At 68.8% G+C, this 22,190-nt stretch overlaps 4 protein-coding genes across 5 annotated transcripts; 1 reads left to right on the top strand and 3 right to left on the bottom strand.

Moving 5' to 3' along the window:
- Window positions 1-146: 146 nt before the first annotated feature.
- RPL28 (ribosomal protein L28) lies at window positions 147-1,774 on the top strand. Of its 2 annotated transcripts, XM_067314359.1 has the most exons (5): window positions 147-236; window positions 480-565; window positions 1,083-1,206; window positions 1,294-1,412; window positions 1,655-1,774. In XM_067314359.1, the coding sequence occupies exons 2-5, from the start codon at window positions 485-487 to the stop codon at window positions 1,742-1,744; spliced, it is 414 nt and encodes a 137-aa protein (XP_067170460.1). In that variant the 5' UTR covers window positions 147-236; window positions 480-484; the 3' UTR covers window positions 1,745-1,774. The 2 variants fall into 2 exon arrangements, with proteins under 2 accessions (XP_067170460.1, XP_067170461.1); XM_067314360.1 differs by lacking the exon at window positions 147-236.
- Window positions 1,775-2,260: 486 nt separating this feature from the next.
- On the bottom strand, window positions 2,261-5,341 carry RCVRN (recoverin). The gene is made up of 3 exons (XM_067314357.1): window positions 4,939-5,341; window positions 2,993-3,104; window positions 2,261-2,347 (listed from the first exon to the last, which is right to left on the bottom strand). Exons 1-3 carry the CDS (start codon window positions 5,317-5,319, stop codon window positions 2,262-2,264), a joined length of 579 nt encoding a protein of 192 aa, XP_067170458.1. The 5' UTR covers window positions 5,320-5,341; the 3' UTR covers window position 2,261.
- A 1,762-nt stretch (window positions 5,342-7,103) lies between these two features.
- UBE2S (ubiquitin conjugating enzyme E2 S) lies at window positions 7,104-10,753 on the bottom strand. The gene is made up of 5 exons (XM_067314348.1): window positions 10,538-10,753; window positions 10,079-10,099; window positions 8,678-8,825; window positions 8,296-8,486; window positions 7,104-7,730 (listed from the first exon to the last, which is right to left on the bottom strand). The coding sequence occupies exons 1-5, from the start codon at window positions 10,538-10,540 to the stop codon at window positions 7,425-7,427; spliced, it is 669 nt and encodes a 222-aa protein (XP_067170449.1). The 5' UTR covers window positions 10,541-10,753; the 3' UTR covers window positions 7,104-7,424.
- A 2,502-nt stretch (window positions 10,754-13,255) lies between these two features.
- Window positions 13,256-18,018, bottom strand: SHISA7 (shisa family member 7). The gene is made up of 5 exons (XM_067314296.1): window positions 17,417-18,018; window positions 16,487-16,650; window positions 15,941-16,003; window positions 15,105-15,254; window positions 13,256-13,383 (listed from the first exon to the last, which is right to left on the bottom strand). Exons 1-5 carry the CDS (start codon window positions 18,004-18,006, stop codon window positions 13,256-13,258), a joined length of 1,095 nt encoding a protein of 364 aa, XP_067170397.1. The 5' UTR covers window positions 18,007-18,018.
- Between the last annotated feature and the right edge of the window lie 4,172 nt (window positions 18,019-22,190).

Below are 22,190 nucleotides of genomic sequence, written 5' to 3'. Positions count from 1 at the left end.
ATGGCCGAGCTCTGACGGAGATCGCCGAGCGCTGACGGAGATCGCCGAGTCTTGACGGGGATCGCCGAGCGTTGACGGGGATCGCCGAACGCTGACGGGAATCGCCGAGCCTTGACGGAGATCGCCGAACGCCGGTGGGCGGGGCTCGCCGAGCGCGGGGCGGAGATTGCCGAGTGGAGGCTGGTTCCGGCGCGCTCGCGCGTTCCTTCCGTTTCCGGCGGCAGCGGCGAGCGGAGGTAGCGCGCGTGGCTCCGGCCCGAGAGGCCTCACCGGGCCCGGGGCGGCGGGATCCGGGTCTGAGGGGGGGGGGATCCGGGCCCGGGGCGGCGGGAGGGCGGGTCCGAGCTGAGATCTGGGCCCGGGCGGCCGGATCGGGGCCCGGGGGAGGGAGATCTGGGCCCGGGGCGGCGGGAAGGCGGATCCGGGGGGGGAATCCGGGCCCGGGGCGGCGGCTGAGGGCGCTCTCGGTGCCCCCGCAGGCGCCATGTCGTCCCACCTGCAGTGGATGATCGTGCGGAACTGCTCCAGCTTCCTCATCAAGAGGAACAACCAGACCTACAGCACCGTGAGTGCCGCCGCCGCCGGCGGGAGCGGCCCCGGTGTCCGGGCCCCCCTCCCCTCCCCTCCCCTCCCCTCCCCTCCCACGGCCCGGTCCGGACGGGGATGGACCCGGGAGTCCGCCCCCCCCCCCCGGCCAATGGCTGAGCCCGGAGGGGGAGGGACCCAGGCGTCCTGGCCCCCCCCAACAGCGACCCATACGTAGTGAGGGGGGGGGGGGAGGATCCAGGCGTCCGGGCCCCCCACAATAGCACAGATGGGATTTGGGGGGGGGGAACCCAGGTGTCTGAGCCCCCTCCCACAATGGCTGAGCCTGGAGGCAGAGGGACCCAGGCGTCCGGCCCCCCCCCCGATGTCCCAGCCTGGACAGGGAGGGACCCAGGCGTCCGGGTGCCCCTCCATGACCCAGATGGAATGGGGGGGGGGGGGAAAGAACCCGGGTGCCCCCACCCCCAGGGGGAGGGACCCAGGCGTCCGGGCCCCCCCCCCCCGCCAGCGTGTCCCCCCCCCCCTCCCCGCCGCAGGAGCCGAACAACCTCAAGGCGCGCAACTCCTTCCGCTACAACGGCCTCATCCACCGCAAGACGGTCGGCGTGGAGCCGGCGGCTGACGGCAAAGGCGTCGTGGTGGTGCTGAAGAAACGGGCAGGTGGGCAACGGCCCCCCCCCCCTTCCCCACACCGTGTGGCGTGTCCCCCCCGCCAGCCCTGACCCCCTGCGTGTCCCCCCCCCGCAGGCCAGCGCAAGCCGGCCACCTCCTACGACCGCATCACGGTGAACAAGAACGCGCGGGCCACGCTGAGCAGCCTGCGCCACATCATCCGCAAGAACAAGTACCGCAAGGACCTGCGCATGGTGAGCGCCCGGACGCCGGGGCCCCTCGCCGCGGGGGGGGGGGGGGAAGGGGGGGCGCTCGGCTGCCCTGGGTGTGGGGTGACCCCAGGGGGGGAGCCGGGGCCTGCAGATCCCTGCGCTGAGCGGGATGGGGGGGGGGGAATCCCTGGGATGGGGCTCAGCCCTGCAGGGGGGGGTCCCATCCCTGCGTGTCCCCCCCCCGTGACCATGTGCCCCCCCCCCCCCCCCCGCGGTGTCCCCAGGCCGCCCTGCGCCGCGCCAGCGCCATCCTGCGCAGCCAGAAGCCGGTGGTGGTGAAGAAGAAGCGGGTCCGCGCGGCCAAGGCTCCCTGAGCGCAATAAAGGCTCCGGATGGCCCCGAAACGCGGCTCCGTCTCTGTTTTTGGGGGGGGGGGCCCAGGCGTCCGGGGAGGGGGGGGGGACACCGCGGGGACCCACGTGTCTGAGCTGGGGGACGAGATCCGGAGTGTCAGACGGGGATGGGAACCCATCCGGAGCGCTGCCCCCCCAGAGCGGACCCAGGCATCCGGGTGCAGCAATTCCCCCCCCTCCCATGAGCCCAGGCGTCCTGCTTCCCCCCCCTTCACTGCTGGGGGGGGATTTGGGTGCTGAGGATTAGGGTTAATCCAACTTGGGGGGGGGGGAAGATGACGCTGTGTTGCATAACGGCCCGGATTCCTGGGCCCTTCGCTGACCTGGGGGGGGGGGTGGAGGGCTGGGAGGCGGCAGCAGGATTTTGGGGCCCCCCCCACAGCAGCAGCTCGGAGGCGGCGGCGGTTGCAGGATGCTCTTTATTGCCCCGGCCCCCCCCCCCAGCGTGGGGGGGCCCCGCAACCCCCCCCCCCGGCCCCTATTTCTTGGGCTCGTACTGGATGAGGCGCATGATGGCGTCGTTCTTCATGACGCCGTTGATGAACTCGCCCTCCGCGATCTTGTCTGGGGGGGGAAAAGAGAGAAAACGGGGGTCAGCCTGGGCCCTCCGTGCTGGGGGGGGGTATTGGGGTGCTGGGGGGGATATTGGGGAGCCCAGGGCAAATACCAGGGGGATATTGGGAGCGATAGAGGGATATTGGGGTGCTGGGGGGGGATCAGGAGCCCCAGGATGATGTTGGGGTGCTGGGGGGGGTACCAGGAGCCCCAGGGGGGGATATTGGGGTCCCAGAGGCAAATCAGGAGCCCTGGGGGGGATATTGAAAGCCCGGGGGGGGTGCATTGGGGTGCTGGGGGGGGATCAGGAGCCCTGGGGGGGCTATTGGGGTGCTGGGGGGGAGTATTGCAAGCCCTGGGGGGGGTATCAGGGTGCTAAGGGAGTATTGGGAGCCTTGGGGGGGATATTGGGGTGCTGGGGGGGGTCAGGAGCCCTGGGGGGGATATTGGGGTGCCAGGAGGGTACCAGGAGCCTGGGGGGGGGAATATCACGGGGTGCTGGGGGGGGTATCAGGGTGCTAAGGGTGTATTGGGAGCCGGGGGGGATATGGGGGTGTGGGGAGGGGTTGGGGGGGTTATTGGGGGGCTGGGGGGGCGCTCAGGGGGGTATCAGGGTGCAGGGGGGGGTATCGGGGGGCCGGGGGGGGCCGGTACCGTTGTCGCCCTTCCCGAAGTAGGCCCAGAGCTTGTCGGCCCGTTTCTGCGGGTTGTTCTCGTCCTCCGGCAGCAGCTTCTGCTCCTCCGCCGGGATCATCTTGAAAATGGCCTGGGGGGCGCCGGGGGGGGGGGGGGGTCAGCGCCGGGGGGAGCCCTCAACCCCCCCCCGGGACCCCCAGGAGCCCCCTAGGCCCCATAGGGAGCCCCCAGGGACCCACAGACCCCATAGGGAGCCCCATAGCATCCCCATTCCCATAGGGAGCCCCCCAGGGACCCCCCCCCAAGCTCCCCAGCCCCACAGAGACCCCCATAGGGCCCCCCAGCCCCCCCCCCCCCACACACACTTTGGGGCTTGTGCAGGAACTGCCCGGATGCCTGGGCCCCCTGCGGCATTAGGAGGCCGTGGGGGGGTCTATGGGTCAGTCCCTATGGGGGGGGGGGTGAGGATGTGACACCCCCCCCCCCCCCCGCAAGCAGCTTAACCCCATGGAGCCACCTGAGCTGGGGCTAAATTTACCCCCGGGGGGGGGGGAGGTGCCTCGGCCCCCCCCCCAGGGAATTTTCCATCCTGGGAGATTAGCTGGGGGGGATTTAATTGCCCTAACGAGGTGCAGGGGGGGGTGGGGGGGGGCAGTAATCCCATTAACCCTAAAGCTGCTGGGGGGGATTAATCCCGGCCACCTGCTCTATGGGGGGGGGGATTTTACATGCTGTGCACACGTGTGTGCGGCCCCTGTGTGAGGGACGCGGCTCCCGTGCACGAGTGCCTGCCCCCCTCCATGCACATGTATGTGCACATGCACAGCTCCACGCGTGTGCGTGGGGGGGTCCATGCACATGCATGCACGGCTCCCGTGTGCGTGTCTGCATGCATCGATGCATGTATGTGCGTGCACAGGGTCCCACATGCGTGCGTGGGTCTGTGTGTGTGTGTGTGTCCGTGTGCACAGAGCCGTATGCGTGTGTCCGTATGTGTGCATGGATCTGTGTGTGCATGGAGGGATCTGTGCGTGCAAGCACAGAGCTACATGCGTGCGCTCTGCGTGTGCCTCGATCTGTGCGTGTGCAAGCGTGGAGCCGTATGAGCGTGCACGGAGCCACACGGGTGTGCGTGCGTGGATCCCTCTGTGTGCGTGTGCATGCATGCATCTCCACATGCAAGCGTGGGACCGTGTGCGCCTGCATGGAGCCACATGTGTGTGCGCGGAGCCATGTGCATGTGTATATGTGCACGGAGCCGCATGTGTGTGCACAGAGCTGCATGCGTACACGCAAGCATGGAGCTCTGCCTGCACGGAGCCATGTGCATGTGCACGGAGCTGTTTGCATGTGTCTATGTGCATGCACGGAGCTGTGCACATATGTGCATGCATCTCCATATGCATGCACGGAGCTGTGTGTGCAAGCATGGAGCTGTGTGTGTCTGCACAGAGCCGTGTGCGTACATGTAGGCATCTTTACATGCAAGCGTGGAGCTGCGTGTGCATGCACGGAGCTGTGTGCGTGCGTTTATGTGCCTGCACAGAGCCATGCATGCCTGCACAGAGCCGTGTGCGTGTGCACAGAGCTCTGTGTGTGTGTGTATGTGCATGCACGGAGCTGTATGCGTGTGCATGGAGCCGTGCACGCCTGTACGGAGCTGTGTACGTACATGTATGCATCTCTACATGCAAGCACGGAGCCGTATGTGTATGTGCCTGCACAGAGCCGTGTGCGTGTGTATGTGCCTGCACAGAGCTGCGTGCGTACACGCAAGCATGGAGCTGTGCCTGCACAGAGCCGTGTGTATGTGCATGTATGTATGTGCCTGCATGGAGCCGTGTGTGTGTGCACAGAGCCATGTGCGTGTGCATGTGCCTGCACGGAGCCGCATGCGTGTGCACGGAGCAGCACGCACACAGCCGCATGCCCCCGCGCGGCGCGGCACGGCGGCCCCGGCTCACCGAGACGATCTCCAGCACCTCGCTCTTGCTGACCTCGCCGTTGCGGTCGACGTCGAAGAGGGCGAAGGCCCACTCAAGCTTGAGGTGGGTCTTGCCGGAGGAGGTGAGGTGCAGGGCGATGATGTACTCCCGGAAGTCGAGGGTGCCGTCGCCGTTGGTGTCGAAGCTGCGGAAGACGTGCCGCGCGTAGACCTGCGGGTCCGAGTTGGGGAAGAAGTTGCCGTAGATCCTCTCGAACTCGGCGCGGCTGATGCGCCCGTCGGGACACTGCTTGCGGAAGCTCTCGTACCAGCGGCACAGCTCCTGCTCCGAGTAGCGCGTGTTGAGCTTCAGGTCCTCCAGCAGCTCCTTGGACAGGGCCCCGCTCTTGCTGTTGCCCATGGCCGCGGCGCCCCTGCGAGCCCCCCCCTCGCCACCACCGCCGCGCCGCCTCTTATAACCACCCCGGGGGGGGGGGGGGGGGGGGGGGGTTGCGTTCCCCCCCCCCCCCCCCCCCCGGGGTGGCTATTCTGGGCCTGCTGAGCACCTTTGTGGGGGATGAGGGTGATCTGGGCTTAGCGGGAGCCGGAGGGGCTGAGCCGGACCCAGCTGACCCCCCCCCCACCCCAACTCAGCAGCCCCTCCCTGGAGATTCCCCCCCCCCCCCCCCATGGCTGGGGTGAGGGTTCAGGCAGCCAGACACCCCCCCCCCCCCAATATATATACACACATTGGGGGGGGGGACAGGGCAGGGATTAACCTGGGCAATGGGATTCTCTAGTGGCTAATATAGGGTTGTGCTCCCCCCCCCCCAATCCTACTCCACTCCACCCGGGGGGGGGGGGGGGGGGGGGCAGGCATCTGGGCAGGACCCAGGTGTTTGGGGGAGACCCCCAGGCATCTGCAGGGGGGAACCCAGGTGTCCGGGCTCCTACCCAGCTCCCTCCCAGCCCAGGGAGCCCAGGTGCTTGGGCCCCTCCCAGCAAAGCAGGGACCATGGGGGGGGGGGGCAGGTGGAAGCTCTTATGTAATTTCCCCCCCCCGGGGGGTAATTGGGGCAATTTGCCAGGTGGATTTTGAAGTCAACCGCACATGCAGGGGTGGAGCCTGTCTGTGGCCACGCCCCCCAGGGACCCAGGCATTTTGGGGGGGGGGAGGCCCTTGCTCCCCTCCATGGCCCCCTGGGGACCCAGGCATCCGGGGCCCCGTCATGAGTGTGCAGCCCCCCCCCCCCCCGCCCCCCACCCAGCCCCCAGCCCATTGCAGCAGGTGCCAGGAGCAGATGGCCACAGTGCTGTGGGGGGGGGGGGGGCAGCACCTGCAAAAGCTAATTAATGTCGGGGCCAATTAATCAACGTTGGGGGGGGGCAGCCGGGGGGAACGGGGTGGGAAGGGAGAAAAATCAGATTGAAAAGCATCATGGGAGGTGGCAGTGTAGGAACTACAACTCCCAGCATGCCCCGGGGCAGCCAGGCCCCAGCCCCAGCTGGCAGGGAGCCACAGAGCATCATGGGAGAGCGAGTCCCCGGGGTGGGGGGGGGCAGAGGCATGATGGGCAGCACGAGGGACCGCGAGCGCACGAGGGCAGGCAAGTGTGCAGCACACGCACGGGTGGGAGCATCCACGCGAGACCCCCAGTGTGGGGCAGCACCGGGTGGGGAGAGCCGGGAGTTGCCTCCGGCCTCGGAGAAAGATCCAGGCCAGGTCTGACCCCCCCTCAGCCTGAATCCGCTCCGGCCCCAAAGGGAAACTCAAGCCAGGTTTGGCCCTCAGCCCAGCTCGGTGGGGATCCAGACCGGGCTTTTTCTCCAACCCCCATCCAGTCCGGACCACCAGGCCGGGTTTTGTCTGCACCCAGCACCCAATCCCGGTCATGATCCTGGCTGCATTTTGCCTCGACCCACCTGAATCCAGGCTTCATCCTGCTCCGTGATCCAGGCCTGGTTTTGCACCCCCAGCTCCAGCCCGCTCCGCACATCCAGGCCGGACTCTGCTTCCAACCAGCTCCAGCAGCCTGAGTCCAACCCAGGCACGAGGAAATCCAGGCCGGGTTCTGCCCCCTGCCAGGGCCCAGCCCGGAGTCCAGGCCAGGCTTTGGCTCTGCCCCAATACCCCCAAATCTGCCCCCCCCCGGGGCAGATTCCCCCCCCCCCCCCCGCAACAGGGAACAGAGACTACAGCAGCACTAGAAAAAAAAAATGCCTTTAATAACTTGCAGTGTGTTTTTTTTTTGTCCTTTTTGGTGTTTTGTATAATTTAAATAACTTAAAGAGAAAAGGGGGGGAAATCTCACCCCCCTGCACCCCCCCCAAAAAAAACAAAAAAACACCCCCAAACCCCCCTAACCACCCCCAAACAAAAAATTAGTAGGTGGGAAGAGAAAAGGGACAGTTTATTAGGCAGCTGCCCAGGCCACCCCCCCCCCCCACCGGGGTCTGTGTGGGGAGGGGACGGGGACAGGGCCCCCCCCCCGGTCCATGGGGAGACGGGGCCCCCCGGCCCCCCCCCTAGAGCCGCCTCAGGGCCCGTTTCTTATCAGTCTTCTTCTTGGCCAGCAGCTTCTTATCACGGTCGCCAGCGTGTTTCTTAGCCATGGGGCCCTCGGGGAGGGTGGCGGGGGCCGAGGTGGAGGCGCAGGGGTCCGGGGGGTCGCGGGGGGCCCCCCCGGGGCGCAGGGCGGGCGCCTGGGCGTGGATCTCGGTGAGGAGGCGGGCGCGGGCTGCGTACTCCTCGTAGTTCTCCAGCAGCAGCCGCCCCGCTTCCTCGTTCAGCGCCGACTCGGGGTTCGGGTGGATCAGGAGGCATTTGATGGTCTGCGGGGGGGGGGGGGGGGGGGGGGGAAATGGGGTTAGGGGGGAGGACCCGGACGCCTGGGCTCTTCTCCTGGGAGGGGGCCCTGCCAGGTGCCCCCCCATGGGGGCAGGAGCCCAACCAACCCCCCCTTTGACCTCCCACAAGGTGCCTCAGCCCTTAGAGCCCCTCTGAGGTCACCAAGAGACCCCTAATTTACCCCAAATCCCCCAGGTCATTCCTGGGACACCCCTAAAATTTAACCCAAATCCCCCAGTCCGGCCCTCAGACACCCCTAATTTAACCCAAATCCCCCAGTGCAGCCCTGGGACACCCCTAATTTAACCCCAGTCCAGCCCTGGGACACCCCTAATTTAACCCAAATCCCCCAGTGCAGCCCTGGGACACCCCTAATTTAACCCCACATCCCCCAGTGCAGCCCTGGGACACCCCTAATTTAACCCCAGTCTGGCCCTGGGACACCCCTAATTTAACCGCAACCCCCCCAGTGCCCGGTGGGGGCAGCCGGGGGATCCGAGGCCCCAGGGTCCCCCAGCCCCCCCCCCCCCGGCTCTGCCCCCCGCTCACCAGCAGCACGTGCCGGATGCCCAGCTCGGCCTTCCAGTCCCGCTTGAGCACGTTGACGCAGATCTCCCCGCTGGGGCCCACGTTGGGGTGGAAGATCTTGGTGAGGAAATAGCCCTTGGGGGGGGCCGCCGGGAACTCCTTGCCCAGCACCAGCTTCATGCGGAAGACCCCCCCCGCGTAGGGGGTCCCTTCTGGGGGGGGGGGGAGAGAGGGGAGAGGGGTGAGAGCCGGTCCCGCGCGCTCCCCTCCCGCTCCGCTTGGTCTGGGGGGGCCCCGTCCCCGGGACGGAGGCTGCTTCGGGGACAGGGACCCCCACCAGCCCCACGCTGGGTGGGAAGGGGGGGGAAAAGGGGGCCACCTCCCCCCCCCCCCGCCGGCTCACCGGGGCCTTCGATGGTGACCTGCACGTCGGTGATGTCCTCCTCGTTGGGGAAGAGCTTGATGCCGTCGGGCGGGTCGGACGTCAGCGTTGACACCTCCTTGTAGACCAGCCGCAGCACGTGGGGGGGCAGGTTCTCCACGTTGGAGTTCTGCCAGGGGGGGCGGGAAGGGAGTGTCAGAGACCCCCCCCGGCAGCACCTTCCGCGCCCCGCGTGGGCCCATCTCTGTCAGCACCAAAGGGGCCCCCCCTCCCGAGCTGAGACCGGCCAACTCGCTCCATGCCAGAACCCCCCCCCCCGACAGGGGGTATATTTTGGGGGAGGGCACCCCACCACCCTGCCTGCAAACAGCCGCACGAGGAACGAACCTCCGAGCGCGTCCCACCCGCCAGCCCGGGCCGGCAAAAGTTTGGGCAGCGGGTGCTGCCGGTGGAGGGGGGGGGGACCGTTAGCAGCCTGCCCCCCCCCCCCAACCACCATCGCTAATAAGCGCCGGAGAAGCGGCGCCGCGCTCGAGACGAAACGTCCGAGAAGGCCAACAAGGCCTCGGCGAGACCGCGAGCGGCGAGAAAGGGGCCGCTGCCGGCTCCGGGCTCCCCGAATGCCCCCAAACTCCCCCCTCTTCTCCATCCTGAGCCCCCCCCCAGGGGCCGCCCGGACCTCAACGCGCAGGGAAGGAGCCTCCAAAAGACGATTCGGGCAGCAAAACAAGCTGCCCCCCCCCCCCACAAGCCCACCTCCGCCAGGCACCGCGGCCAAGCGCGGCCCTTCCCCCCCCCCCCCCCCCCCCCGTGACTTGTTGTCGATTTAGCGGACGGTCCTCGAGGCCTAGGCGGCCGCCGGGCCGCTCTCGCCCGGCGCTTGGCCTCCGAGACGCCTTCGCAGGCGCAGAGCCGCCTCGACGGGGCGGCGAGGGGGGAAACGGAGCGGGAGCGAGAACGTCCATCGGGAGCAAAGGCCTCACGCAAGGGCAGGTCGCTTCCGGCACCTCCTTCCCCCCCCCCGCTCCGGCCTCGGCCTGCCAAAGCGGGAGCAAGAGCAGGCCCGGACCGGGATTTGAGCCCCCCAAACAGGCCGGAAAAGGGGGGAAGCGGCGGAGGCTTGGCCGTGCCCGGCCGGCGAGGGCTGCGGGTTCGGGGCAGCCTCACGCAACCCTTGTTTTTATTTAAGCTCGAGCACCCACGGCCGCTGTTTTTCCTCCTCTTCCTGCGGCCCAAGGGAACGACTCCACGCGCTCAAAACTTTCCCGTCCCGGCCTGCAGCGGGGAAACGGGCGGCAGCGCCTGGAGGTTTTGGTGCTGCCCCGGGGGTTGAGGGCTCCCCCAGACCAGGCCCTGGGGGGGGGGGGGGAGGAAAGGGGGGTGCCAGGCCCGAGCCCCAAACCACTCTGCTTTCACACTCACCTGCCAGGCGCCTCGAGTCTCCTGCAAAAGAAGGGAAAAGGGATGAAATGAGACATTGCTGCACCAGCAGCTCATGGCATGGGGGGGGGGGGAGATCCAGGGGCTGCGTTTAACCCCCCTCCCAAAATAAACAGGCCCAGAGGAACAGAGGCAGAAAGTTTCAGGCTGTTCCCCCTCTTTGGGCTGGTTTCAGCCTTTTCTGGGCAGAGTCCGACACAACCACGCTGGGGAGTGTGGGGGGGGGGGGGGGGAAGAAGGGGCCATATCCGCCCCCCCGGGTCAGCCTGAGGGGAAAGGGGCGCTGGGGGGAAAGGGGGAGGCAGCTAGGGAGGGGATTTGGGTCCTTTTCGCCCCTCAAACCCTGCCCAGCTCAGGGCGGGCCACAAACAGCAGGTCCCACCCCCCTCCTCCCCCCCGCCAAATGCACGGAGGGGGCCCAGGCGTCCGGGGAGCACTCACCATGGCGCTGGGCCCGGCAGAGGCCGCGCAGGGGCCCCCCCTTCCCCCGGGGGGGCCTCGCCGGGTGGCCAGGGGGGTGGGGAGAGGCAGGGTCCGCAGCAGGGCCCCCCTCTCCCCACCGGAGAGCGGCAGGTCCCTGCCGATCCGCGGCGCCGCCGCTCGCTCCCGCCGCCGGCCCGGCTGCCGCCGCCCACCCGTCGCACTGAGCGCGGCGCGTGCCCAGCGCCGCCCTTTATAGCCTCCGGGCCCCGCTGGCCACGCCTCCCCGCGCCGCGCGCCAATCAGTGCCGGCGGGGCCTGGCGGCTCGGTCCCGCCCCTTCCCGGCGGGGGGTGGAGCTTGGCTTCCGATGTCAACGGCGGACGCGGGCCAATGGGGGAAGAGGGAAGGGGGCGGGCGCTGCGCGCTGATTGGTGGGTTTGGAATACGAAGGTCGCGAGGCGGAAGGGGCGGGGCGGGGAGCGGCGGTTGTTTACGCCGTAACGGTCGGCGGGAAGGGGCGGGGCGGGAGCATTTGAAATGGCGGATTGGCAGGCGGCTCCGCCAATGGGAGGCGCGAGAGGCCGCGCGGGGCGGTGGGACGGGAAGGGGGAGGGAGGGGAGGGCTTCGCCGGTGGGGCGGGACTTCCCTCCGGTGCCGGGAGGGGTGTGCGTCACTGAGCGGCAGCCGGAGCAGCCAATCAGCGAGGAAGGCGTGAGGAACGGCCTCTCCTTGCCTCATTCATATTAATGTATGCAAATGAAGTATGCAAATAAGGTCTGGCGCGGGGGCTCATGGGAAAGCCTCGTCCGGGGAGGGGGGGTGAAGTGTCCCCCCCCGCCCCAAACCCACCCCAGCCCCCGGGACCCCCCAAACTGGGACCCCCAAACCAGCCCCCCCAGCCCCACGGGACCCCCCAAACCAGGACCCCCAAACCAGCCCCCCCAGCCCCACGGGACCCCCCAAACCGGGACCCCAGACCAGCCCCATGGCCCCCCGGCGCCCCCCCCCAGGCCCCACATTTGGGGTCCCCCCCCGTCTCCCCATTGAATCCAGGCGAGTCCCAGGCCAGGAAATGTCCGTTTATTCCCCCAAAACCCTCCCGCCCTCGGGGCGCCCCCCCTCCCCCCCCCCCCCCGCAGGCCACGAGGTTTTTTGCTTAAAATCGGGCTTAAAAACACCCCCGTGCTAAGGGGGGGGCACATGCGTGTGCAAGAGGGGGAACACGCGTGTGCAAGGGGGGAACACGCGTGTGCGAGGAGGGAACACGCGTGTGCGAGGGGGAACACGCATGTACAAGCGGGACCCGGCACGGGGGCGAGCACACGCTGCCCGCAGGCACACACGCGTGTGCACACGTGTCACGGGTCGTCTCCCCCCTCCACGCGCAGCCACGTGTCGCGGGGGAACGCGCACACGCGTGTGCTGCCGCCCCTCCCCGGGACCCCTCATGTCCCCTGCCCGGGGGGGGGGGGGGACACTAAGGCACATGGGCCTCAGGGGGGGGGGAACGCGGGGACACGGAGGGGGGGGTCACGCGTGTGCAGCGACACGCACACACCGCCTCCCGCACATGCAGCCACACGTGTGTGCACGCACACGCACGCCGCGTCCCGCACACGCAGCCCCCTTCCCCCCCCCCGGCTCCAGATTTGGGCCCCCCCCCTTTTCTATGGCTTCGATTCGGTGGGGACGGGGGGGGGCACACGCGTGTGTGAGCGCCCTGGGCACGCGTGTGGGTGCAGGGACACGTGTGCACACGCGTGTGCCGGGGCCCGGCGGGGGGGGGGAGCCCTTGGTTTGGCCCGGGGGGGGGGCTGAGACCTGACAAACTCACTGGGACGGATATGTACAAGGCTGGGGGGGGGCCGTGACGTCATGGGGGGGGTTAAAAACGGGCGCTCTCTCCGGTGACATCAGCGGAGAGAGGTGACATCATCAAAAAGGGCTCCGCCCACCCCACACCCCCCCCCGCGGCACGGGGAGGCGGAGTCTTGGCAGTGACATCGCGGTGAGGCGGGCGCCCGGGCCCTGTGACATCATCACCGCCAGGGGGAGGGGCATCCCCGCCGCTGTGACATCACCGACGCCAACGCCGCCGCCCCGGCCGATGACGTCATCGGGGGGCGGGGCGACGGGAGTCCCCGGTGCTGACGTCATCGGGGGGCATCCACAGTGTTTACATCATCGGGGGCCGCGGGACCCCCGGGCTTGACATCATCGAGAAGCGGCTGCCGTGACATCATCGGACGGCGAGTCCGGCGCTGTGACATCATGAGACGGGGAGTCCAGTGCTGTGACATCACAGTCCGCGGCCGTGACGTCATCAGCCGCCGAGTCCAAGGCTGCGGCACCGTCAGCCACTGAGCCGAACGCTGCGATGTCATCAGCCGCCAAGCTCCGTGCGATGACGTCATCAGCCACGGAGGCCAAGGCTGACATCATCGCGCGCCGAGCCCGAGGCTGCAGTGCTGTCGGCCGACAAGCCCAAGGCCGTGACGTCATCGGTTGCCGAGCCCGAGGCTGTGACATCATCACCTGACGAGTCCAAGGCCGTGACGTCATTAGCTGCCGAGCCGAACGCTGTGACGTCATCAGCTGCCGAGTCCAGGGCTGCGACGTCATTGGCCACCGAGTCCAAGGGTGACGCCACCAGCCGCCGAGCCCGAGGCCGTGATGTCATTAGCTGCCGAGCTGGATGCTGTGACATCATCAGCCGCCGAGTCCAAGCCTGTGACATCACCGGCTGCTGAGTCCGGAGGTGACACCGTCAGCCACCGAGCCCAAGGCTGTGACGTCATCAGCTGCTGAGCTGAACGGCGTGATGTCATCAGCCACCAAGTCCGGAGCCGTGACATCATTAGCTGCTGAGCCGAGCGCCGCAAAGCTGAGTCTGAGGCTGTGACACCGCAGCGCGTCGCGACACGTCACACCGCACCACGCTGCACCGTGCCGTGTCACACCGCGACGTGTCACACCGCGACGTGTCACACCGCGACGTGTTGCACCGATCATGTCGCGTTGCACCGCACTGTGTCACAACACGTTGTGCCGTGTTGCACCGTGCCGCGTTGCACGGGTCCATGTTGCACTGCGCCATATCACAACACATCGTGCCGGGTCACACCGCACCGTGCCGTGTCACAACGTTTCGTGCCGTGTCGCACCGTGCTGTATCACAGGTTGTGCTGTGTCGCACTGTGCTGCGTCGCACCGTGCTGTGTTGCACCGTGCCGGGTCGCACTGCGCCGTATCACAACACGTCGTGCCGGGTCGCACCGCACTGTGTCACAACACGTCGTGCCGTGCTGCACCGTGCTGTATCACATGTGCTGTGTTGCACCGTGCCGTGTCGCACTGCGCCGTATCACAACACGTCGTGCCGGGTCGCACCGCGCTGTGTCACAACACGTCGTGCCGTGCTGCACCGTGCCGTGTCGCAGCGTGTCGCGTGGCACCGTGCGGTGCCGTGTCCCCCGGTGCGGTGCCGTGTCCCGTGACGCAGCGCGGTGCCGCGTCCCCCGGTGCGGTGCGGTGCGGGGGGGGGGGACGGCAGCGGCGGGGGGCGGGGGGGGGGGCTCAGACGGTGACCTCGTTGCGGCTGCCGGTGCGCAGGCGGGGGCCCGGGGGGGGCCCGGGCAGCAGCTGCAGCTGCTCGGCGGCGGCGGGGGGGGGCCGCGGGCGGCGGGGCGGCGGCGGGGCGGCGGTGGCGGGGGGCGGCGGCGGGGGGGGGGCCGGGGGGGGGGCGGCGCCAGGCTGCCCTGGGAGGCGGCGCGGGGCGGGGGGCGGCGGGGCGAGGGGGGCCGCGATGCCCCCCCGCCCCAGGCCCGCGGCATCGTGCCGCCGCCCCCCCCCGGGCCCCCCCCCCCGGCCAGCAGCTCCTGGGAGGCGACGCGGCGCGGCGGCCCCCCCGCGACCCCCCCGCGGCCCCCCGGCAGCGGCAGCGTCCCCCGAGGCGCCTCCCAGGCCGGGCGCCACCACGCGCCGCCCTCCTCGGCCTCCTGCTCCGCTGCGGGGGGGGGGGGGACAGCGTCAGGCGGGGGGGGGGGCACGAGGGTGCGGGGGGCGCCAGCACATGGGGGGCACCAGCGGGGGGGGGGGCACATGCACGCACGCACACGCGTGCACACGCTCGCACACATGCGCACGCATGGGTGCAACACGCATGCACGCACGCACACACATGCACATGGGTGCACACGCGCGGGGGCTCACCGAGGCGCTGCAGCAAGACCCCCCCCCGCCAGTCCCCCCCCCGCAGGCCGCTCTCGGGGAGGGCGCAGGGGCCACGGATGGGCGCAGACACATGCACACATGTGCACACACACATGCACATGCTCGCACACGGATGCACACGCACGCACACACATGCACATGGGCTCACACGCGCGGGGGCTCACCGAGGCGCTGCAGCAAGACCCCCCCCCCCGCCGGCCCCCCCCCCCCACAGGCTGCTCTCAGGGGGGGTGTGGGGGCCGCGGGATGGGTGCAGACACATGCACACGCATGCACACGCACGCACACGCATGCACATGGATGCACACGCATGCACATGGATGCACACACACGCACACGCGCGGGGGCTCACCGAGGCGCTGCAGCGAGACCCCCCGCGCCGGGCCCCCCCCCCGCAGGCCGCTCTCGGGGGGGGGCGGCAGCAGCGAGAGGTTGTGGAAGGAGCGGGAGCAGCTCAGGGCTCCGGCCCGGCGGCTCGACGGCGTCGGCGGCACCCGCCAGTCTGCGCGGGGGGAGCCGTGGGGCGCGGGGACCCCCGACCCCCCCCCCATGCCATGGGGCAGGGACCCCCCCCATAACCCCCCCCCCATATGGGGCAGGGACCCCCCCCCCCATAACCCCCCCCATGTCATGGGGCAGGGACCCCCCGACACCCCCACAATATGGGGCAGAGACCCCCCCCATAAGCCCCCATATCATGGGTCAGGGACCCCCTGGACCCCCCCATGTTATGGGGCAGGGACCCCCCCCCAATAACCCTCTGCCACGGGGCAGAGCCCCCTTATAGCCCCCCCCTCTATGGGGCACCCCCGTCCCCCCCCTGTGCCATGGGGCAGCCCCAGACCCCCCCCCAATGCTGTAGGGCAGAGACCCCCCCAGACCCCCCCCCCATGTTATGGGGCACAGACCCCCCCCATCCCCCTGCACGCCGTGGGGCAGAGCCCCCCCAGCCCCCCCCCCACGCCGTGGGTCTCCCCCAGCCCCCCCCGCACCGTGGGGCAGAGCCCCCCCCAGCCCCCCCCCACGCCGTGGGTCTCCCCCAGCCCCCCCGCGCCGTGGGGCAGAGCCCCCCCAGCCCCCCCCCACGCCGTGGGTCTCCCCCAGCCCCCCCGCGCCGTGGGGCAGAGTCCCCCCAGCCTCCCCCCCCCCGCGCCGTGGGGCAGCCCCCCCAGCCCCCCCCCCCCGTACCCAGGGTGGCGCCGTGGTGCTCGGGGCTGCCCACGCTGAGGTGCAGGTAGTTGTGCAAGTTCTCTGCGGGGCGACGGGGCGCCGTTACCCCCCCCACCGGGGCTAATTACCCCCCCCGGCTCGTCAGCCCCCCTCGTTACCGGGGCCCCAGCCCCGCGTCCTGCCCCACGGGACCCCCAGGCCCCAGGGGGACCCCCCAGCACCCCCCTCCCTGCCCCATAGCCCCCCTCTGCCTGCCCCGTGGGACCCCCATATCCCCCTCCCTGCCCCATGGAACCCCAAAACCCCATGGAGACCCCCCAAATCCCACAGGGACCCCCCAATCCCCCTCCCTGCCCCACAGCCCCCCTCTCCCTGCCCTATGGGACCCCCAAATCCCCCTCCCTGCTCCATAGCCCCCCTCTCCCTGCCCTATGGGGCCCCCAAATCCCCCTCCCTGCTCCATAGCCCCCCTCTCCCTGCCCCATGGGACCCCCAAATCCCCCTCCCTGCCCCATGGGACCCCCCAAACCCCACGGGGACCCCCCCCAGCCCCCCCAGCCCCACCGTGGTTGCCCTTGCAGGCCTTGGGGGCGCCGTAGAGGGTCGTGGGGGGCCAGGCCGGGCCGTTGTCCGGGGGGCCGGCGGCGAGGACGGCGCTGCTGCGGCGCTCGGGGCGCTCGGGGCGCCCGCTGCCCCCCGCCTGGTGCCGCAGGATGTCGACCAGCGCCCTGGGGGGGGGGGGGACGCACACGATCCGGCCCCGATCCCTTTGCACGTGGGTCGGGATCCGGCCCCGATCCCTTTGCACATGGGCTGGGATCGGGATCTGGCCCTGATTCCTTTGCACGTGAGTCGGGATCCAGCCCTGATCCCTTTCCACGTAGGCTGGGACTGGGATCCGGCCCCGATCCCTTTGCATGTGGGTCAGGATCCAGCCCCGGACCCTTTTCACGTGGGCTGGACTGGGATCTGGCCCCGATCCCTTTGCATGTGGGCCAGGATCAGGATCTGGCCTTGATCCCTTTGCACATGGGTCGGGATCTGGCTCTGATCCCTTTGCACGTGTGCACGTTTGCACATGTACATGTATATTTTTGCATGTTTGCAGATGTGCATGTGCGCATGCCTGCGTGTGCGCGACTTCCCACATGCACGCGTGCATTTTTGCACGTCTGCAGGTGTGCATGCTTGCACGGGTGCATGTGAGGATGCACCTTCACACTCAGGCATGTTTGCACATGTGAATGTTTGCATGCTTGCACATGTGCACGTGTGCATTTTTGCACGTCTGCAGGTGTGCATGCTTGCACGGGTGCATGTTTTGCATGGGTGCATTTTTGCATGTCTGCATGTGTGCGTGCTTGCACGGGTGCATGTTTGCACGTCTGCACTTTTGCACGTCTGCACGTGTGCACGCGAGGACGCACCTTCACCCGCGCGCACGTCTGCACGCGCTCCCGTTCGCACGCGCGCACGCCCGCGGCGGCGGCTCACCTGGGCACGTTGATGTCGCGGGCGCGGGGCCGCCGCGACGCCTTGCCGAAGGCCACGCGCAGCGCCACGCCGGCGGCCAGGGCGAAGGTGACGACGCCGCACACCACGTAGACGGTGCTGCCGGGGCGGGCGGCGGGCGGGCGGGCGGGCGCACCAGGCTCAGCGGCGGCGGCGGCGGCGGCGGCGGCCCCGGGCGCCGGCGTGGCGGCCCAGCGCGGCGTCTCCACGTTGGTGCAGCGCGCCTGCTCCAGGCGCCGGCCGCGGTGCTCGCAGCAGAAGCGGTAGTGGCAGGTGCCGCAGCAGAAGCGGAAGGCGCCGGTGGAGCAGTTGAAGGCGGCGTCGTACTGCCCCATCACGTCGTAGTAGCCCTGGCACAGCTCGGCCCCCGCGCTCCCCGCGCGCCGCAGGTGGCCCAGCGCCGGCGCCGGGGACGACGGCGACGATGGCGGCGGCGGCGGCGGCAGCGATGGTGACGACGGTGACGACCGCGGGGGCCCCGGCGCCGCCAGCGAGGGCGGCAGCGGCGGCGGCAGCAGCCCCGGGCGAGCGGCCAGGCCGGCCCAGAGCAGCGCCGCCACCGCCGGGTGCATGGCGGCACCGGGACGGGGGGGCCCGGCGGTGCGGAGGGGGGTCCTGGGGTTGGGAATGGGGGTCCTGGGGCTGGGGATGGGGGTCCCAGTAAGGGCAGGGGGGGTCTTGGACCTGGGGATGGGGGTCCCAGCAAGGTGATGGGGGTCCCAGTTAGGGGAGGGGGGTCCCAGTTAGGGGATGGGGGGTCCTGGGGCTGGAAATGGGGGTCCCAGTTAGGGAGGGGGGGTCCTAGACCTGGGAATGGGGGTCCCAGTTGGGGGATGGGGGGCCCAGATAGGGGATGGGGGGTCCTGGGGCTGGGAATGGGGGTCCAGTTGGGGGATGGGGGGCCCAGATAGGGGATGGGGGGTCCTGGGGCTGGGGTTGGGGGTCCCAGTAAGTGCACAGGGGTCCCAGTTAGGGAATGAGGGTCCCAGTTAGGGCAGGGGGGGTCCCAGAAAGGGAATGGGGGGTTCTGGACCTGGGAATGGGGGTCCCAGTAAGGGAACAGGGGTCCCAGTTAGGAGATGGGGGTCCCAGCACTGGGAATGGGGGTCCCAGTAAGGTGAGGGGGGTCCCTGAGACTGGGAACGGGGGTCCCAATTGGGGAGGGGGGGTCCCAGGTAGGGAAAGGGGGTCCCCAACTGGAACTGGGAGCCGCCGGGATGGGAATAGGGATCCCGGTCAGGAGCCGGGGCCGGGCCGGGACCTGCGGAGGGAGGAGCCGCGCTGAGCCGTGCAGGCGTGTGCAGGCGTGTGTGTGTGCAAACATGTGCACGCGTGTGCAAGCATGTGTGTGCAAGCGTGTGCAAGCATGTGTGTGCAAGCGTGTGTAAGCATGCACTTGGGCGTGTGCAGGCGTGCGCTCAGGCGTGTGCAGGCGTGTGCAGGCGTGCGCTCAGGGCGTGTGCAGGCGTGTGTGTGTGCAAACATGTGCAAGTGTGTGCAGGTGTGTGTGTGCGCAAACGTGCACGCGTGTGCAAGCGTGTGTGTGTGCAAACATGTGCAAGCGTGTGCAAGCATGTGCGTGCAAGCGTGTGTGTGCAAGCGTGTGCAAGCATGTGCAAGCGTGTGTGTGCAAGCGTGTGTAAGCATGCGCTCGGGCGTGTGCAGGCGTGTGCAGGCGTGTGCGCGCCGGGAGCCCTCCCGCGCCGCTTCGCACAGCCAACGTCCCTCCTGGGCCCCGAAACGGGGCAAAACGTCCCCAAACGGGGGGGGGGGAGGGGACCCGGGCACTACCCACAATGCCTTGCGCCCCGCAGGGCAGCAGTTACCCAGAGTGCTTTGCTGCGCCCCGGCCCAGGCCCGGGTTACCCACAATGCCCCGCTCCCGGCGGGTCGCCCCCCGGGGGGGGGGGGGCCCAGGCGTCCGGCCCCTCCCCCGCTCCCCGCTCATCCCGCCGGAGCAGCCAGGCAGCCTGTGCCGTCGCCATGGCAACGGCGCCCCGGCAACCGCCGGCCCCTCCCCCGCTCGCCGCCCTCCGTCCCCCCCCCGTCACCCCCCGTCACCCCATCCCCCCTCATCCTCCATCCTTCATCCATCCCATCCATCCCTCCATTCATCCTTCCATCCATCCCTCCATCTCTCCATGCATCCTTCATCCCCCCTTCATCCTCCATCCTTCACCCATCCCCATCCATCCCCCCATTCATCCTTCCATCCATCCCTCCATCTCTCCATGCATCCTCATCCCTCCATCCCATCGTCCTGCCTCCATCCCCCATCCCTCCATCCCCATCCCTCCATCAGCGTCCCTCCGAACCTGCCTCCTCCATCCCCATCCCTCCTCATCCTCACCCCTCCGTCCCCATCCCTCCTTCGCTCCATCCCTCCATCCCCGTCCTCCGTCTGTCCATCTGCTCCATCCCTCCCTCCATCGTCCCTCCATCCCTGCATCCCTCCTTCGCTCCATCCCCTTCATCCCTCCCTCCATCCCCATCCCTCCTTCGCTCCATCCCTCCATCTGTTCATCCGCTTCATCCCTCCCTCCATCATCCCTCCATCCCTGCATCCCTCCTTCGCTCCATCCCTCTGTCCTGTCCCTCCATCTGTTCATGTCCTCCATCCCCATCCCTCCATCCCTGCATCCCCCACCCATCCCTCCACTCTCCATCCCTGCATCCCTCCTTCGCTCCCTCCATCCCCATCCCTCCTTCGCTCCATCCCTCCATCTGTTCATCCGCTCCATCCCTCCCTCCATCGTCCCTCCATCCCTGCATCCCCCACCCATCCCTCCACTCTCCATCCCTGCATCCCTGCGTCTCTCCCTCCTCGTCCGCCTGTTCCCCTCCCTCCTTCCCTCCCTCCCCCGGTGGTTCCCAACGGTGCCCCCAGCGCCGGGACCCCCCGCACACGCTGCCACACGCACCGGGCACACGCCAAGCACACGCGTGGGGCACACGCACACGCCTGACACACGCGTGAGCCCCAGATCGCGGACACACGCGTGCACAAGCGGCAGCACCCGGCCGCGCCCAGCACACGCGTGTGCTCGCAGACACGCTCCCCCACGCTCCCGGCGAACACGCGTGCACACGGATGTGACGGAGCACGGACACGCACACGGCTGCAGCCTGCACACGCGTCGCACACGCGTCGCACACACAGCACCAGGCGCACACGCGTGGTGACACGCAGCGGGACACACGTCACCCGCCACTGGTGTCACCCGCTGCCCCATCACACGGCCGCACACACAGGGCCGCGCGCGCACAGCATCACCGTCCGTGTCACACCTGGACCCCGCTGCACACCCCCGCGTCGCACACCGTGTCGCACACGCTGTCACACTCGCTGTCACGGTGTCACTTGCTGTCGCACTCGCTGCCACACATTACACACACACAGTCACACACAGTCACACGCTGTCACGTCACACACAGCTGCACGGTGTCACACGCTGTCACACAGTCACACACTCCCGTGTCACACTCACTGTCACCCAGACACACACAGTATCACACACACGCTGTCACAGTCAGTCCCATGTCACACTCATCGTCACACACTTGGTGTCACACACACGCTGTCATGGTGTCACACTCGGTGCCGCACACACACACAGTCGCACACACTTAGTGTCACGGTGTCACATACAGTCACAGTGTCATACACACTGCCACGGTGGCACACACTCGGTGTCACGGTGTCACACTTGGTGCCACACACAGTCGTGCACACGCACACAGTCACACACAGGGTGTCATGGTGTCACATACAGTGTCACACACACACAGTCACATGCTGTCACACACTGTCACACTCAATGTCACACACACAGCATCATGGTGTCACACTCGCTGTCACACAAACAGTCACACTCCCATGTCACATTCATCACCACACACTCGGTGTCACATGCTGTCACACTCCTGTGTCACACTCGGTGTCACACACACACTGTCACGGTGTCACGCTCAGTGTGGCACACGCTCGGAGCCGCACACACACACACACATTCGCACACAGGGTGTCACGGTGTCACGCGCATTCACACGGTGTCATGCACACCGTCACGGTGTCACACACACTCATCGTCACACGCTCGGTGCCACACGCACAGTCGCGCACACACGCAGTCGCACACAGGGTGTCACACGCAGCCACACAGTGTCACGCTCTCACAGTGTCACACTCGGTGTCACACACACACACACTCGGTGTCACAGTGTCGCACAGTGTCTCACACCCGGTGTCACACAGGCACCCGCTGTCACACTCACCATCACACCCGGTGCCGCGCGCACACACACATTCGCGCACGGGGTGTCGCGGTGTCGCGGTGTCACACACACACACACACACACACACACACTCGGTGTCACGCTCATCACCATCACACTCGCTGTCACGCTCATCCCCCCCCCGTCGCCACGGCAACCAGCCCCAGCCACGCGCCCGCTTACCGAGCCGAGCCGAGCCGAGCCGAGCCGAAGCGGCCCCGCTGCCGCCGCTGCCCCCGGGTGCCGGTGCCGGTGCCGGTGCCGGTGCCGGCGGGGGCGGCGCGGCGCCGCGGTCCCGGCGCGGCAGGACGGACCCGCCGGGGTAATTACCCGGGGGGCGGGGGGGATCCTCGCGGGGGGGGGGGGCGGCGCGAGGCGGCGCTCATTGGCTGAGCGCAGCCAATGGGGGCGGGCGGGGGGCGGGCGGGGGGCGGGGCCTCCCCCCCCTTCCACAGCCCGGGGCTTCATTAAGAAAAGGGCC

This window comes from Apteryx mantelli, chromosome 34 (assembly GCF_036417845.1).
Source record: "Apteryx mantelli isolate bAptMan1 chromosome 34, bAptMan1.hap1, whole genome shotgun sequence".
Classification (NCBI taxonomy): Eukaryota; Metazoa; Chordata; class Aves; order Apterygiformes; family Apterygidae; genus Apteryx; species Apteryx mantelli.
Note: the sequence above shows the minus strand (reverse complement) of the source record. Positions and strands in the feature narration are given on the sequence as shown.

What these genes read in the sequence shown, in the direction of transcription:
- RPL28 (XM_067314359.1), top strand. Translation starts at nt 485, where the DNA reads ATGTCGTCCCACCTGCAGTGGATGATCGTGCGGAACTGCTCCAGCTTC. An exon ending in GGTGCTGAAGAAACGGGCAG is followed by an intron (nt 1,207 to 1,293) that starts GTGGGCAACGGC and finishes CCCCCCCCGCAG; the next exon opens with GCCAGCGCAAGCCGGCCACC. An exon ending in ACCGCAAGGACCTGCGCATG is followed by an intron (nt 1,413 to 1,654) that starts GTGAGCGCCCGG and finishes CGGTGTCCCCAG; the next exon opens with GCCGCCCTGCGCCGCGCCAG.
- UBE2S (XM_067314348.1), bottom strand. An exon ending in GGTCACCATCGAAGGCCCCG is followed by an intron (nt 8,487 to 8,677) that starts GTGAGCCGGCGG and finishes CCCCCCCCCCAG; the next exon opens with AAGGGACCCCCTACGCGGGG. An exon ending in GCATCCGGCACGTGCTGCTG is followed by an intron (nt 7,731 to 8,295) that starts GTGAGCGGGGGG and finishes CCCCCCCCGCAG; the next exon opens with ACCATCAAATGCCTCCTGAT.
- RCVRN (XM_067314357.1), bottom strand. Translation starts at nt 5,319, where the DNA reads ATGGGCAACAGCAAGAGCGGGGCCCTGTCCAAGGAGCTGCTGGAGGAC. An exon ending in AGGTGCTGGAGATCGTCTCG is followed by an intron (nt 3,105 to 4,938) that starts GTGAGCCGGGGC and finishes GGCGCCCCCCAG; the next exon opens with GCCATTTTCAAGATGATCCC. An exon ending in CTTCGGGAAGGGCGACAACG is followed by an intron (nt 2,348 to 2,992) that starts GTACCGGCCCCC and finishes TTCCCCCCCCAG; the next exon opens with ACAAGATCGCGGAGGGCGAG.
- SHISA7 (XM_067314296.1), bottom strand. Translation starts at nt 18,006, where the DNA reads ATGCACCCGGCGGTGGCGGCGCTGCTCTGGGCCGGCCTGGCCGCTCGC. An exon ending in CGCGACATCAACGTGCCCAG is followed by an intron (nt 16,651 to 17,416) that starts GTGAGCCGCCGC and finishes CCCCCCCCCCAG; the next exon opens with GGCGCTGGTCGACATCCTGC. An exon ending in GGCCTGCAAGGGCAACCACG is followed by an intron (nt 16,004 to 16,486) that starts GTGGGGCTGGGG and finishes GTCGCCCCGCAG; the next exon opens with AGAACTTGCACAACTACCTG.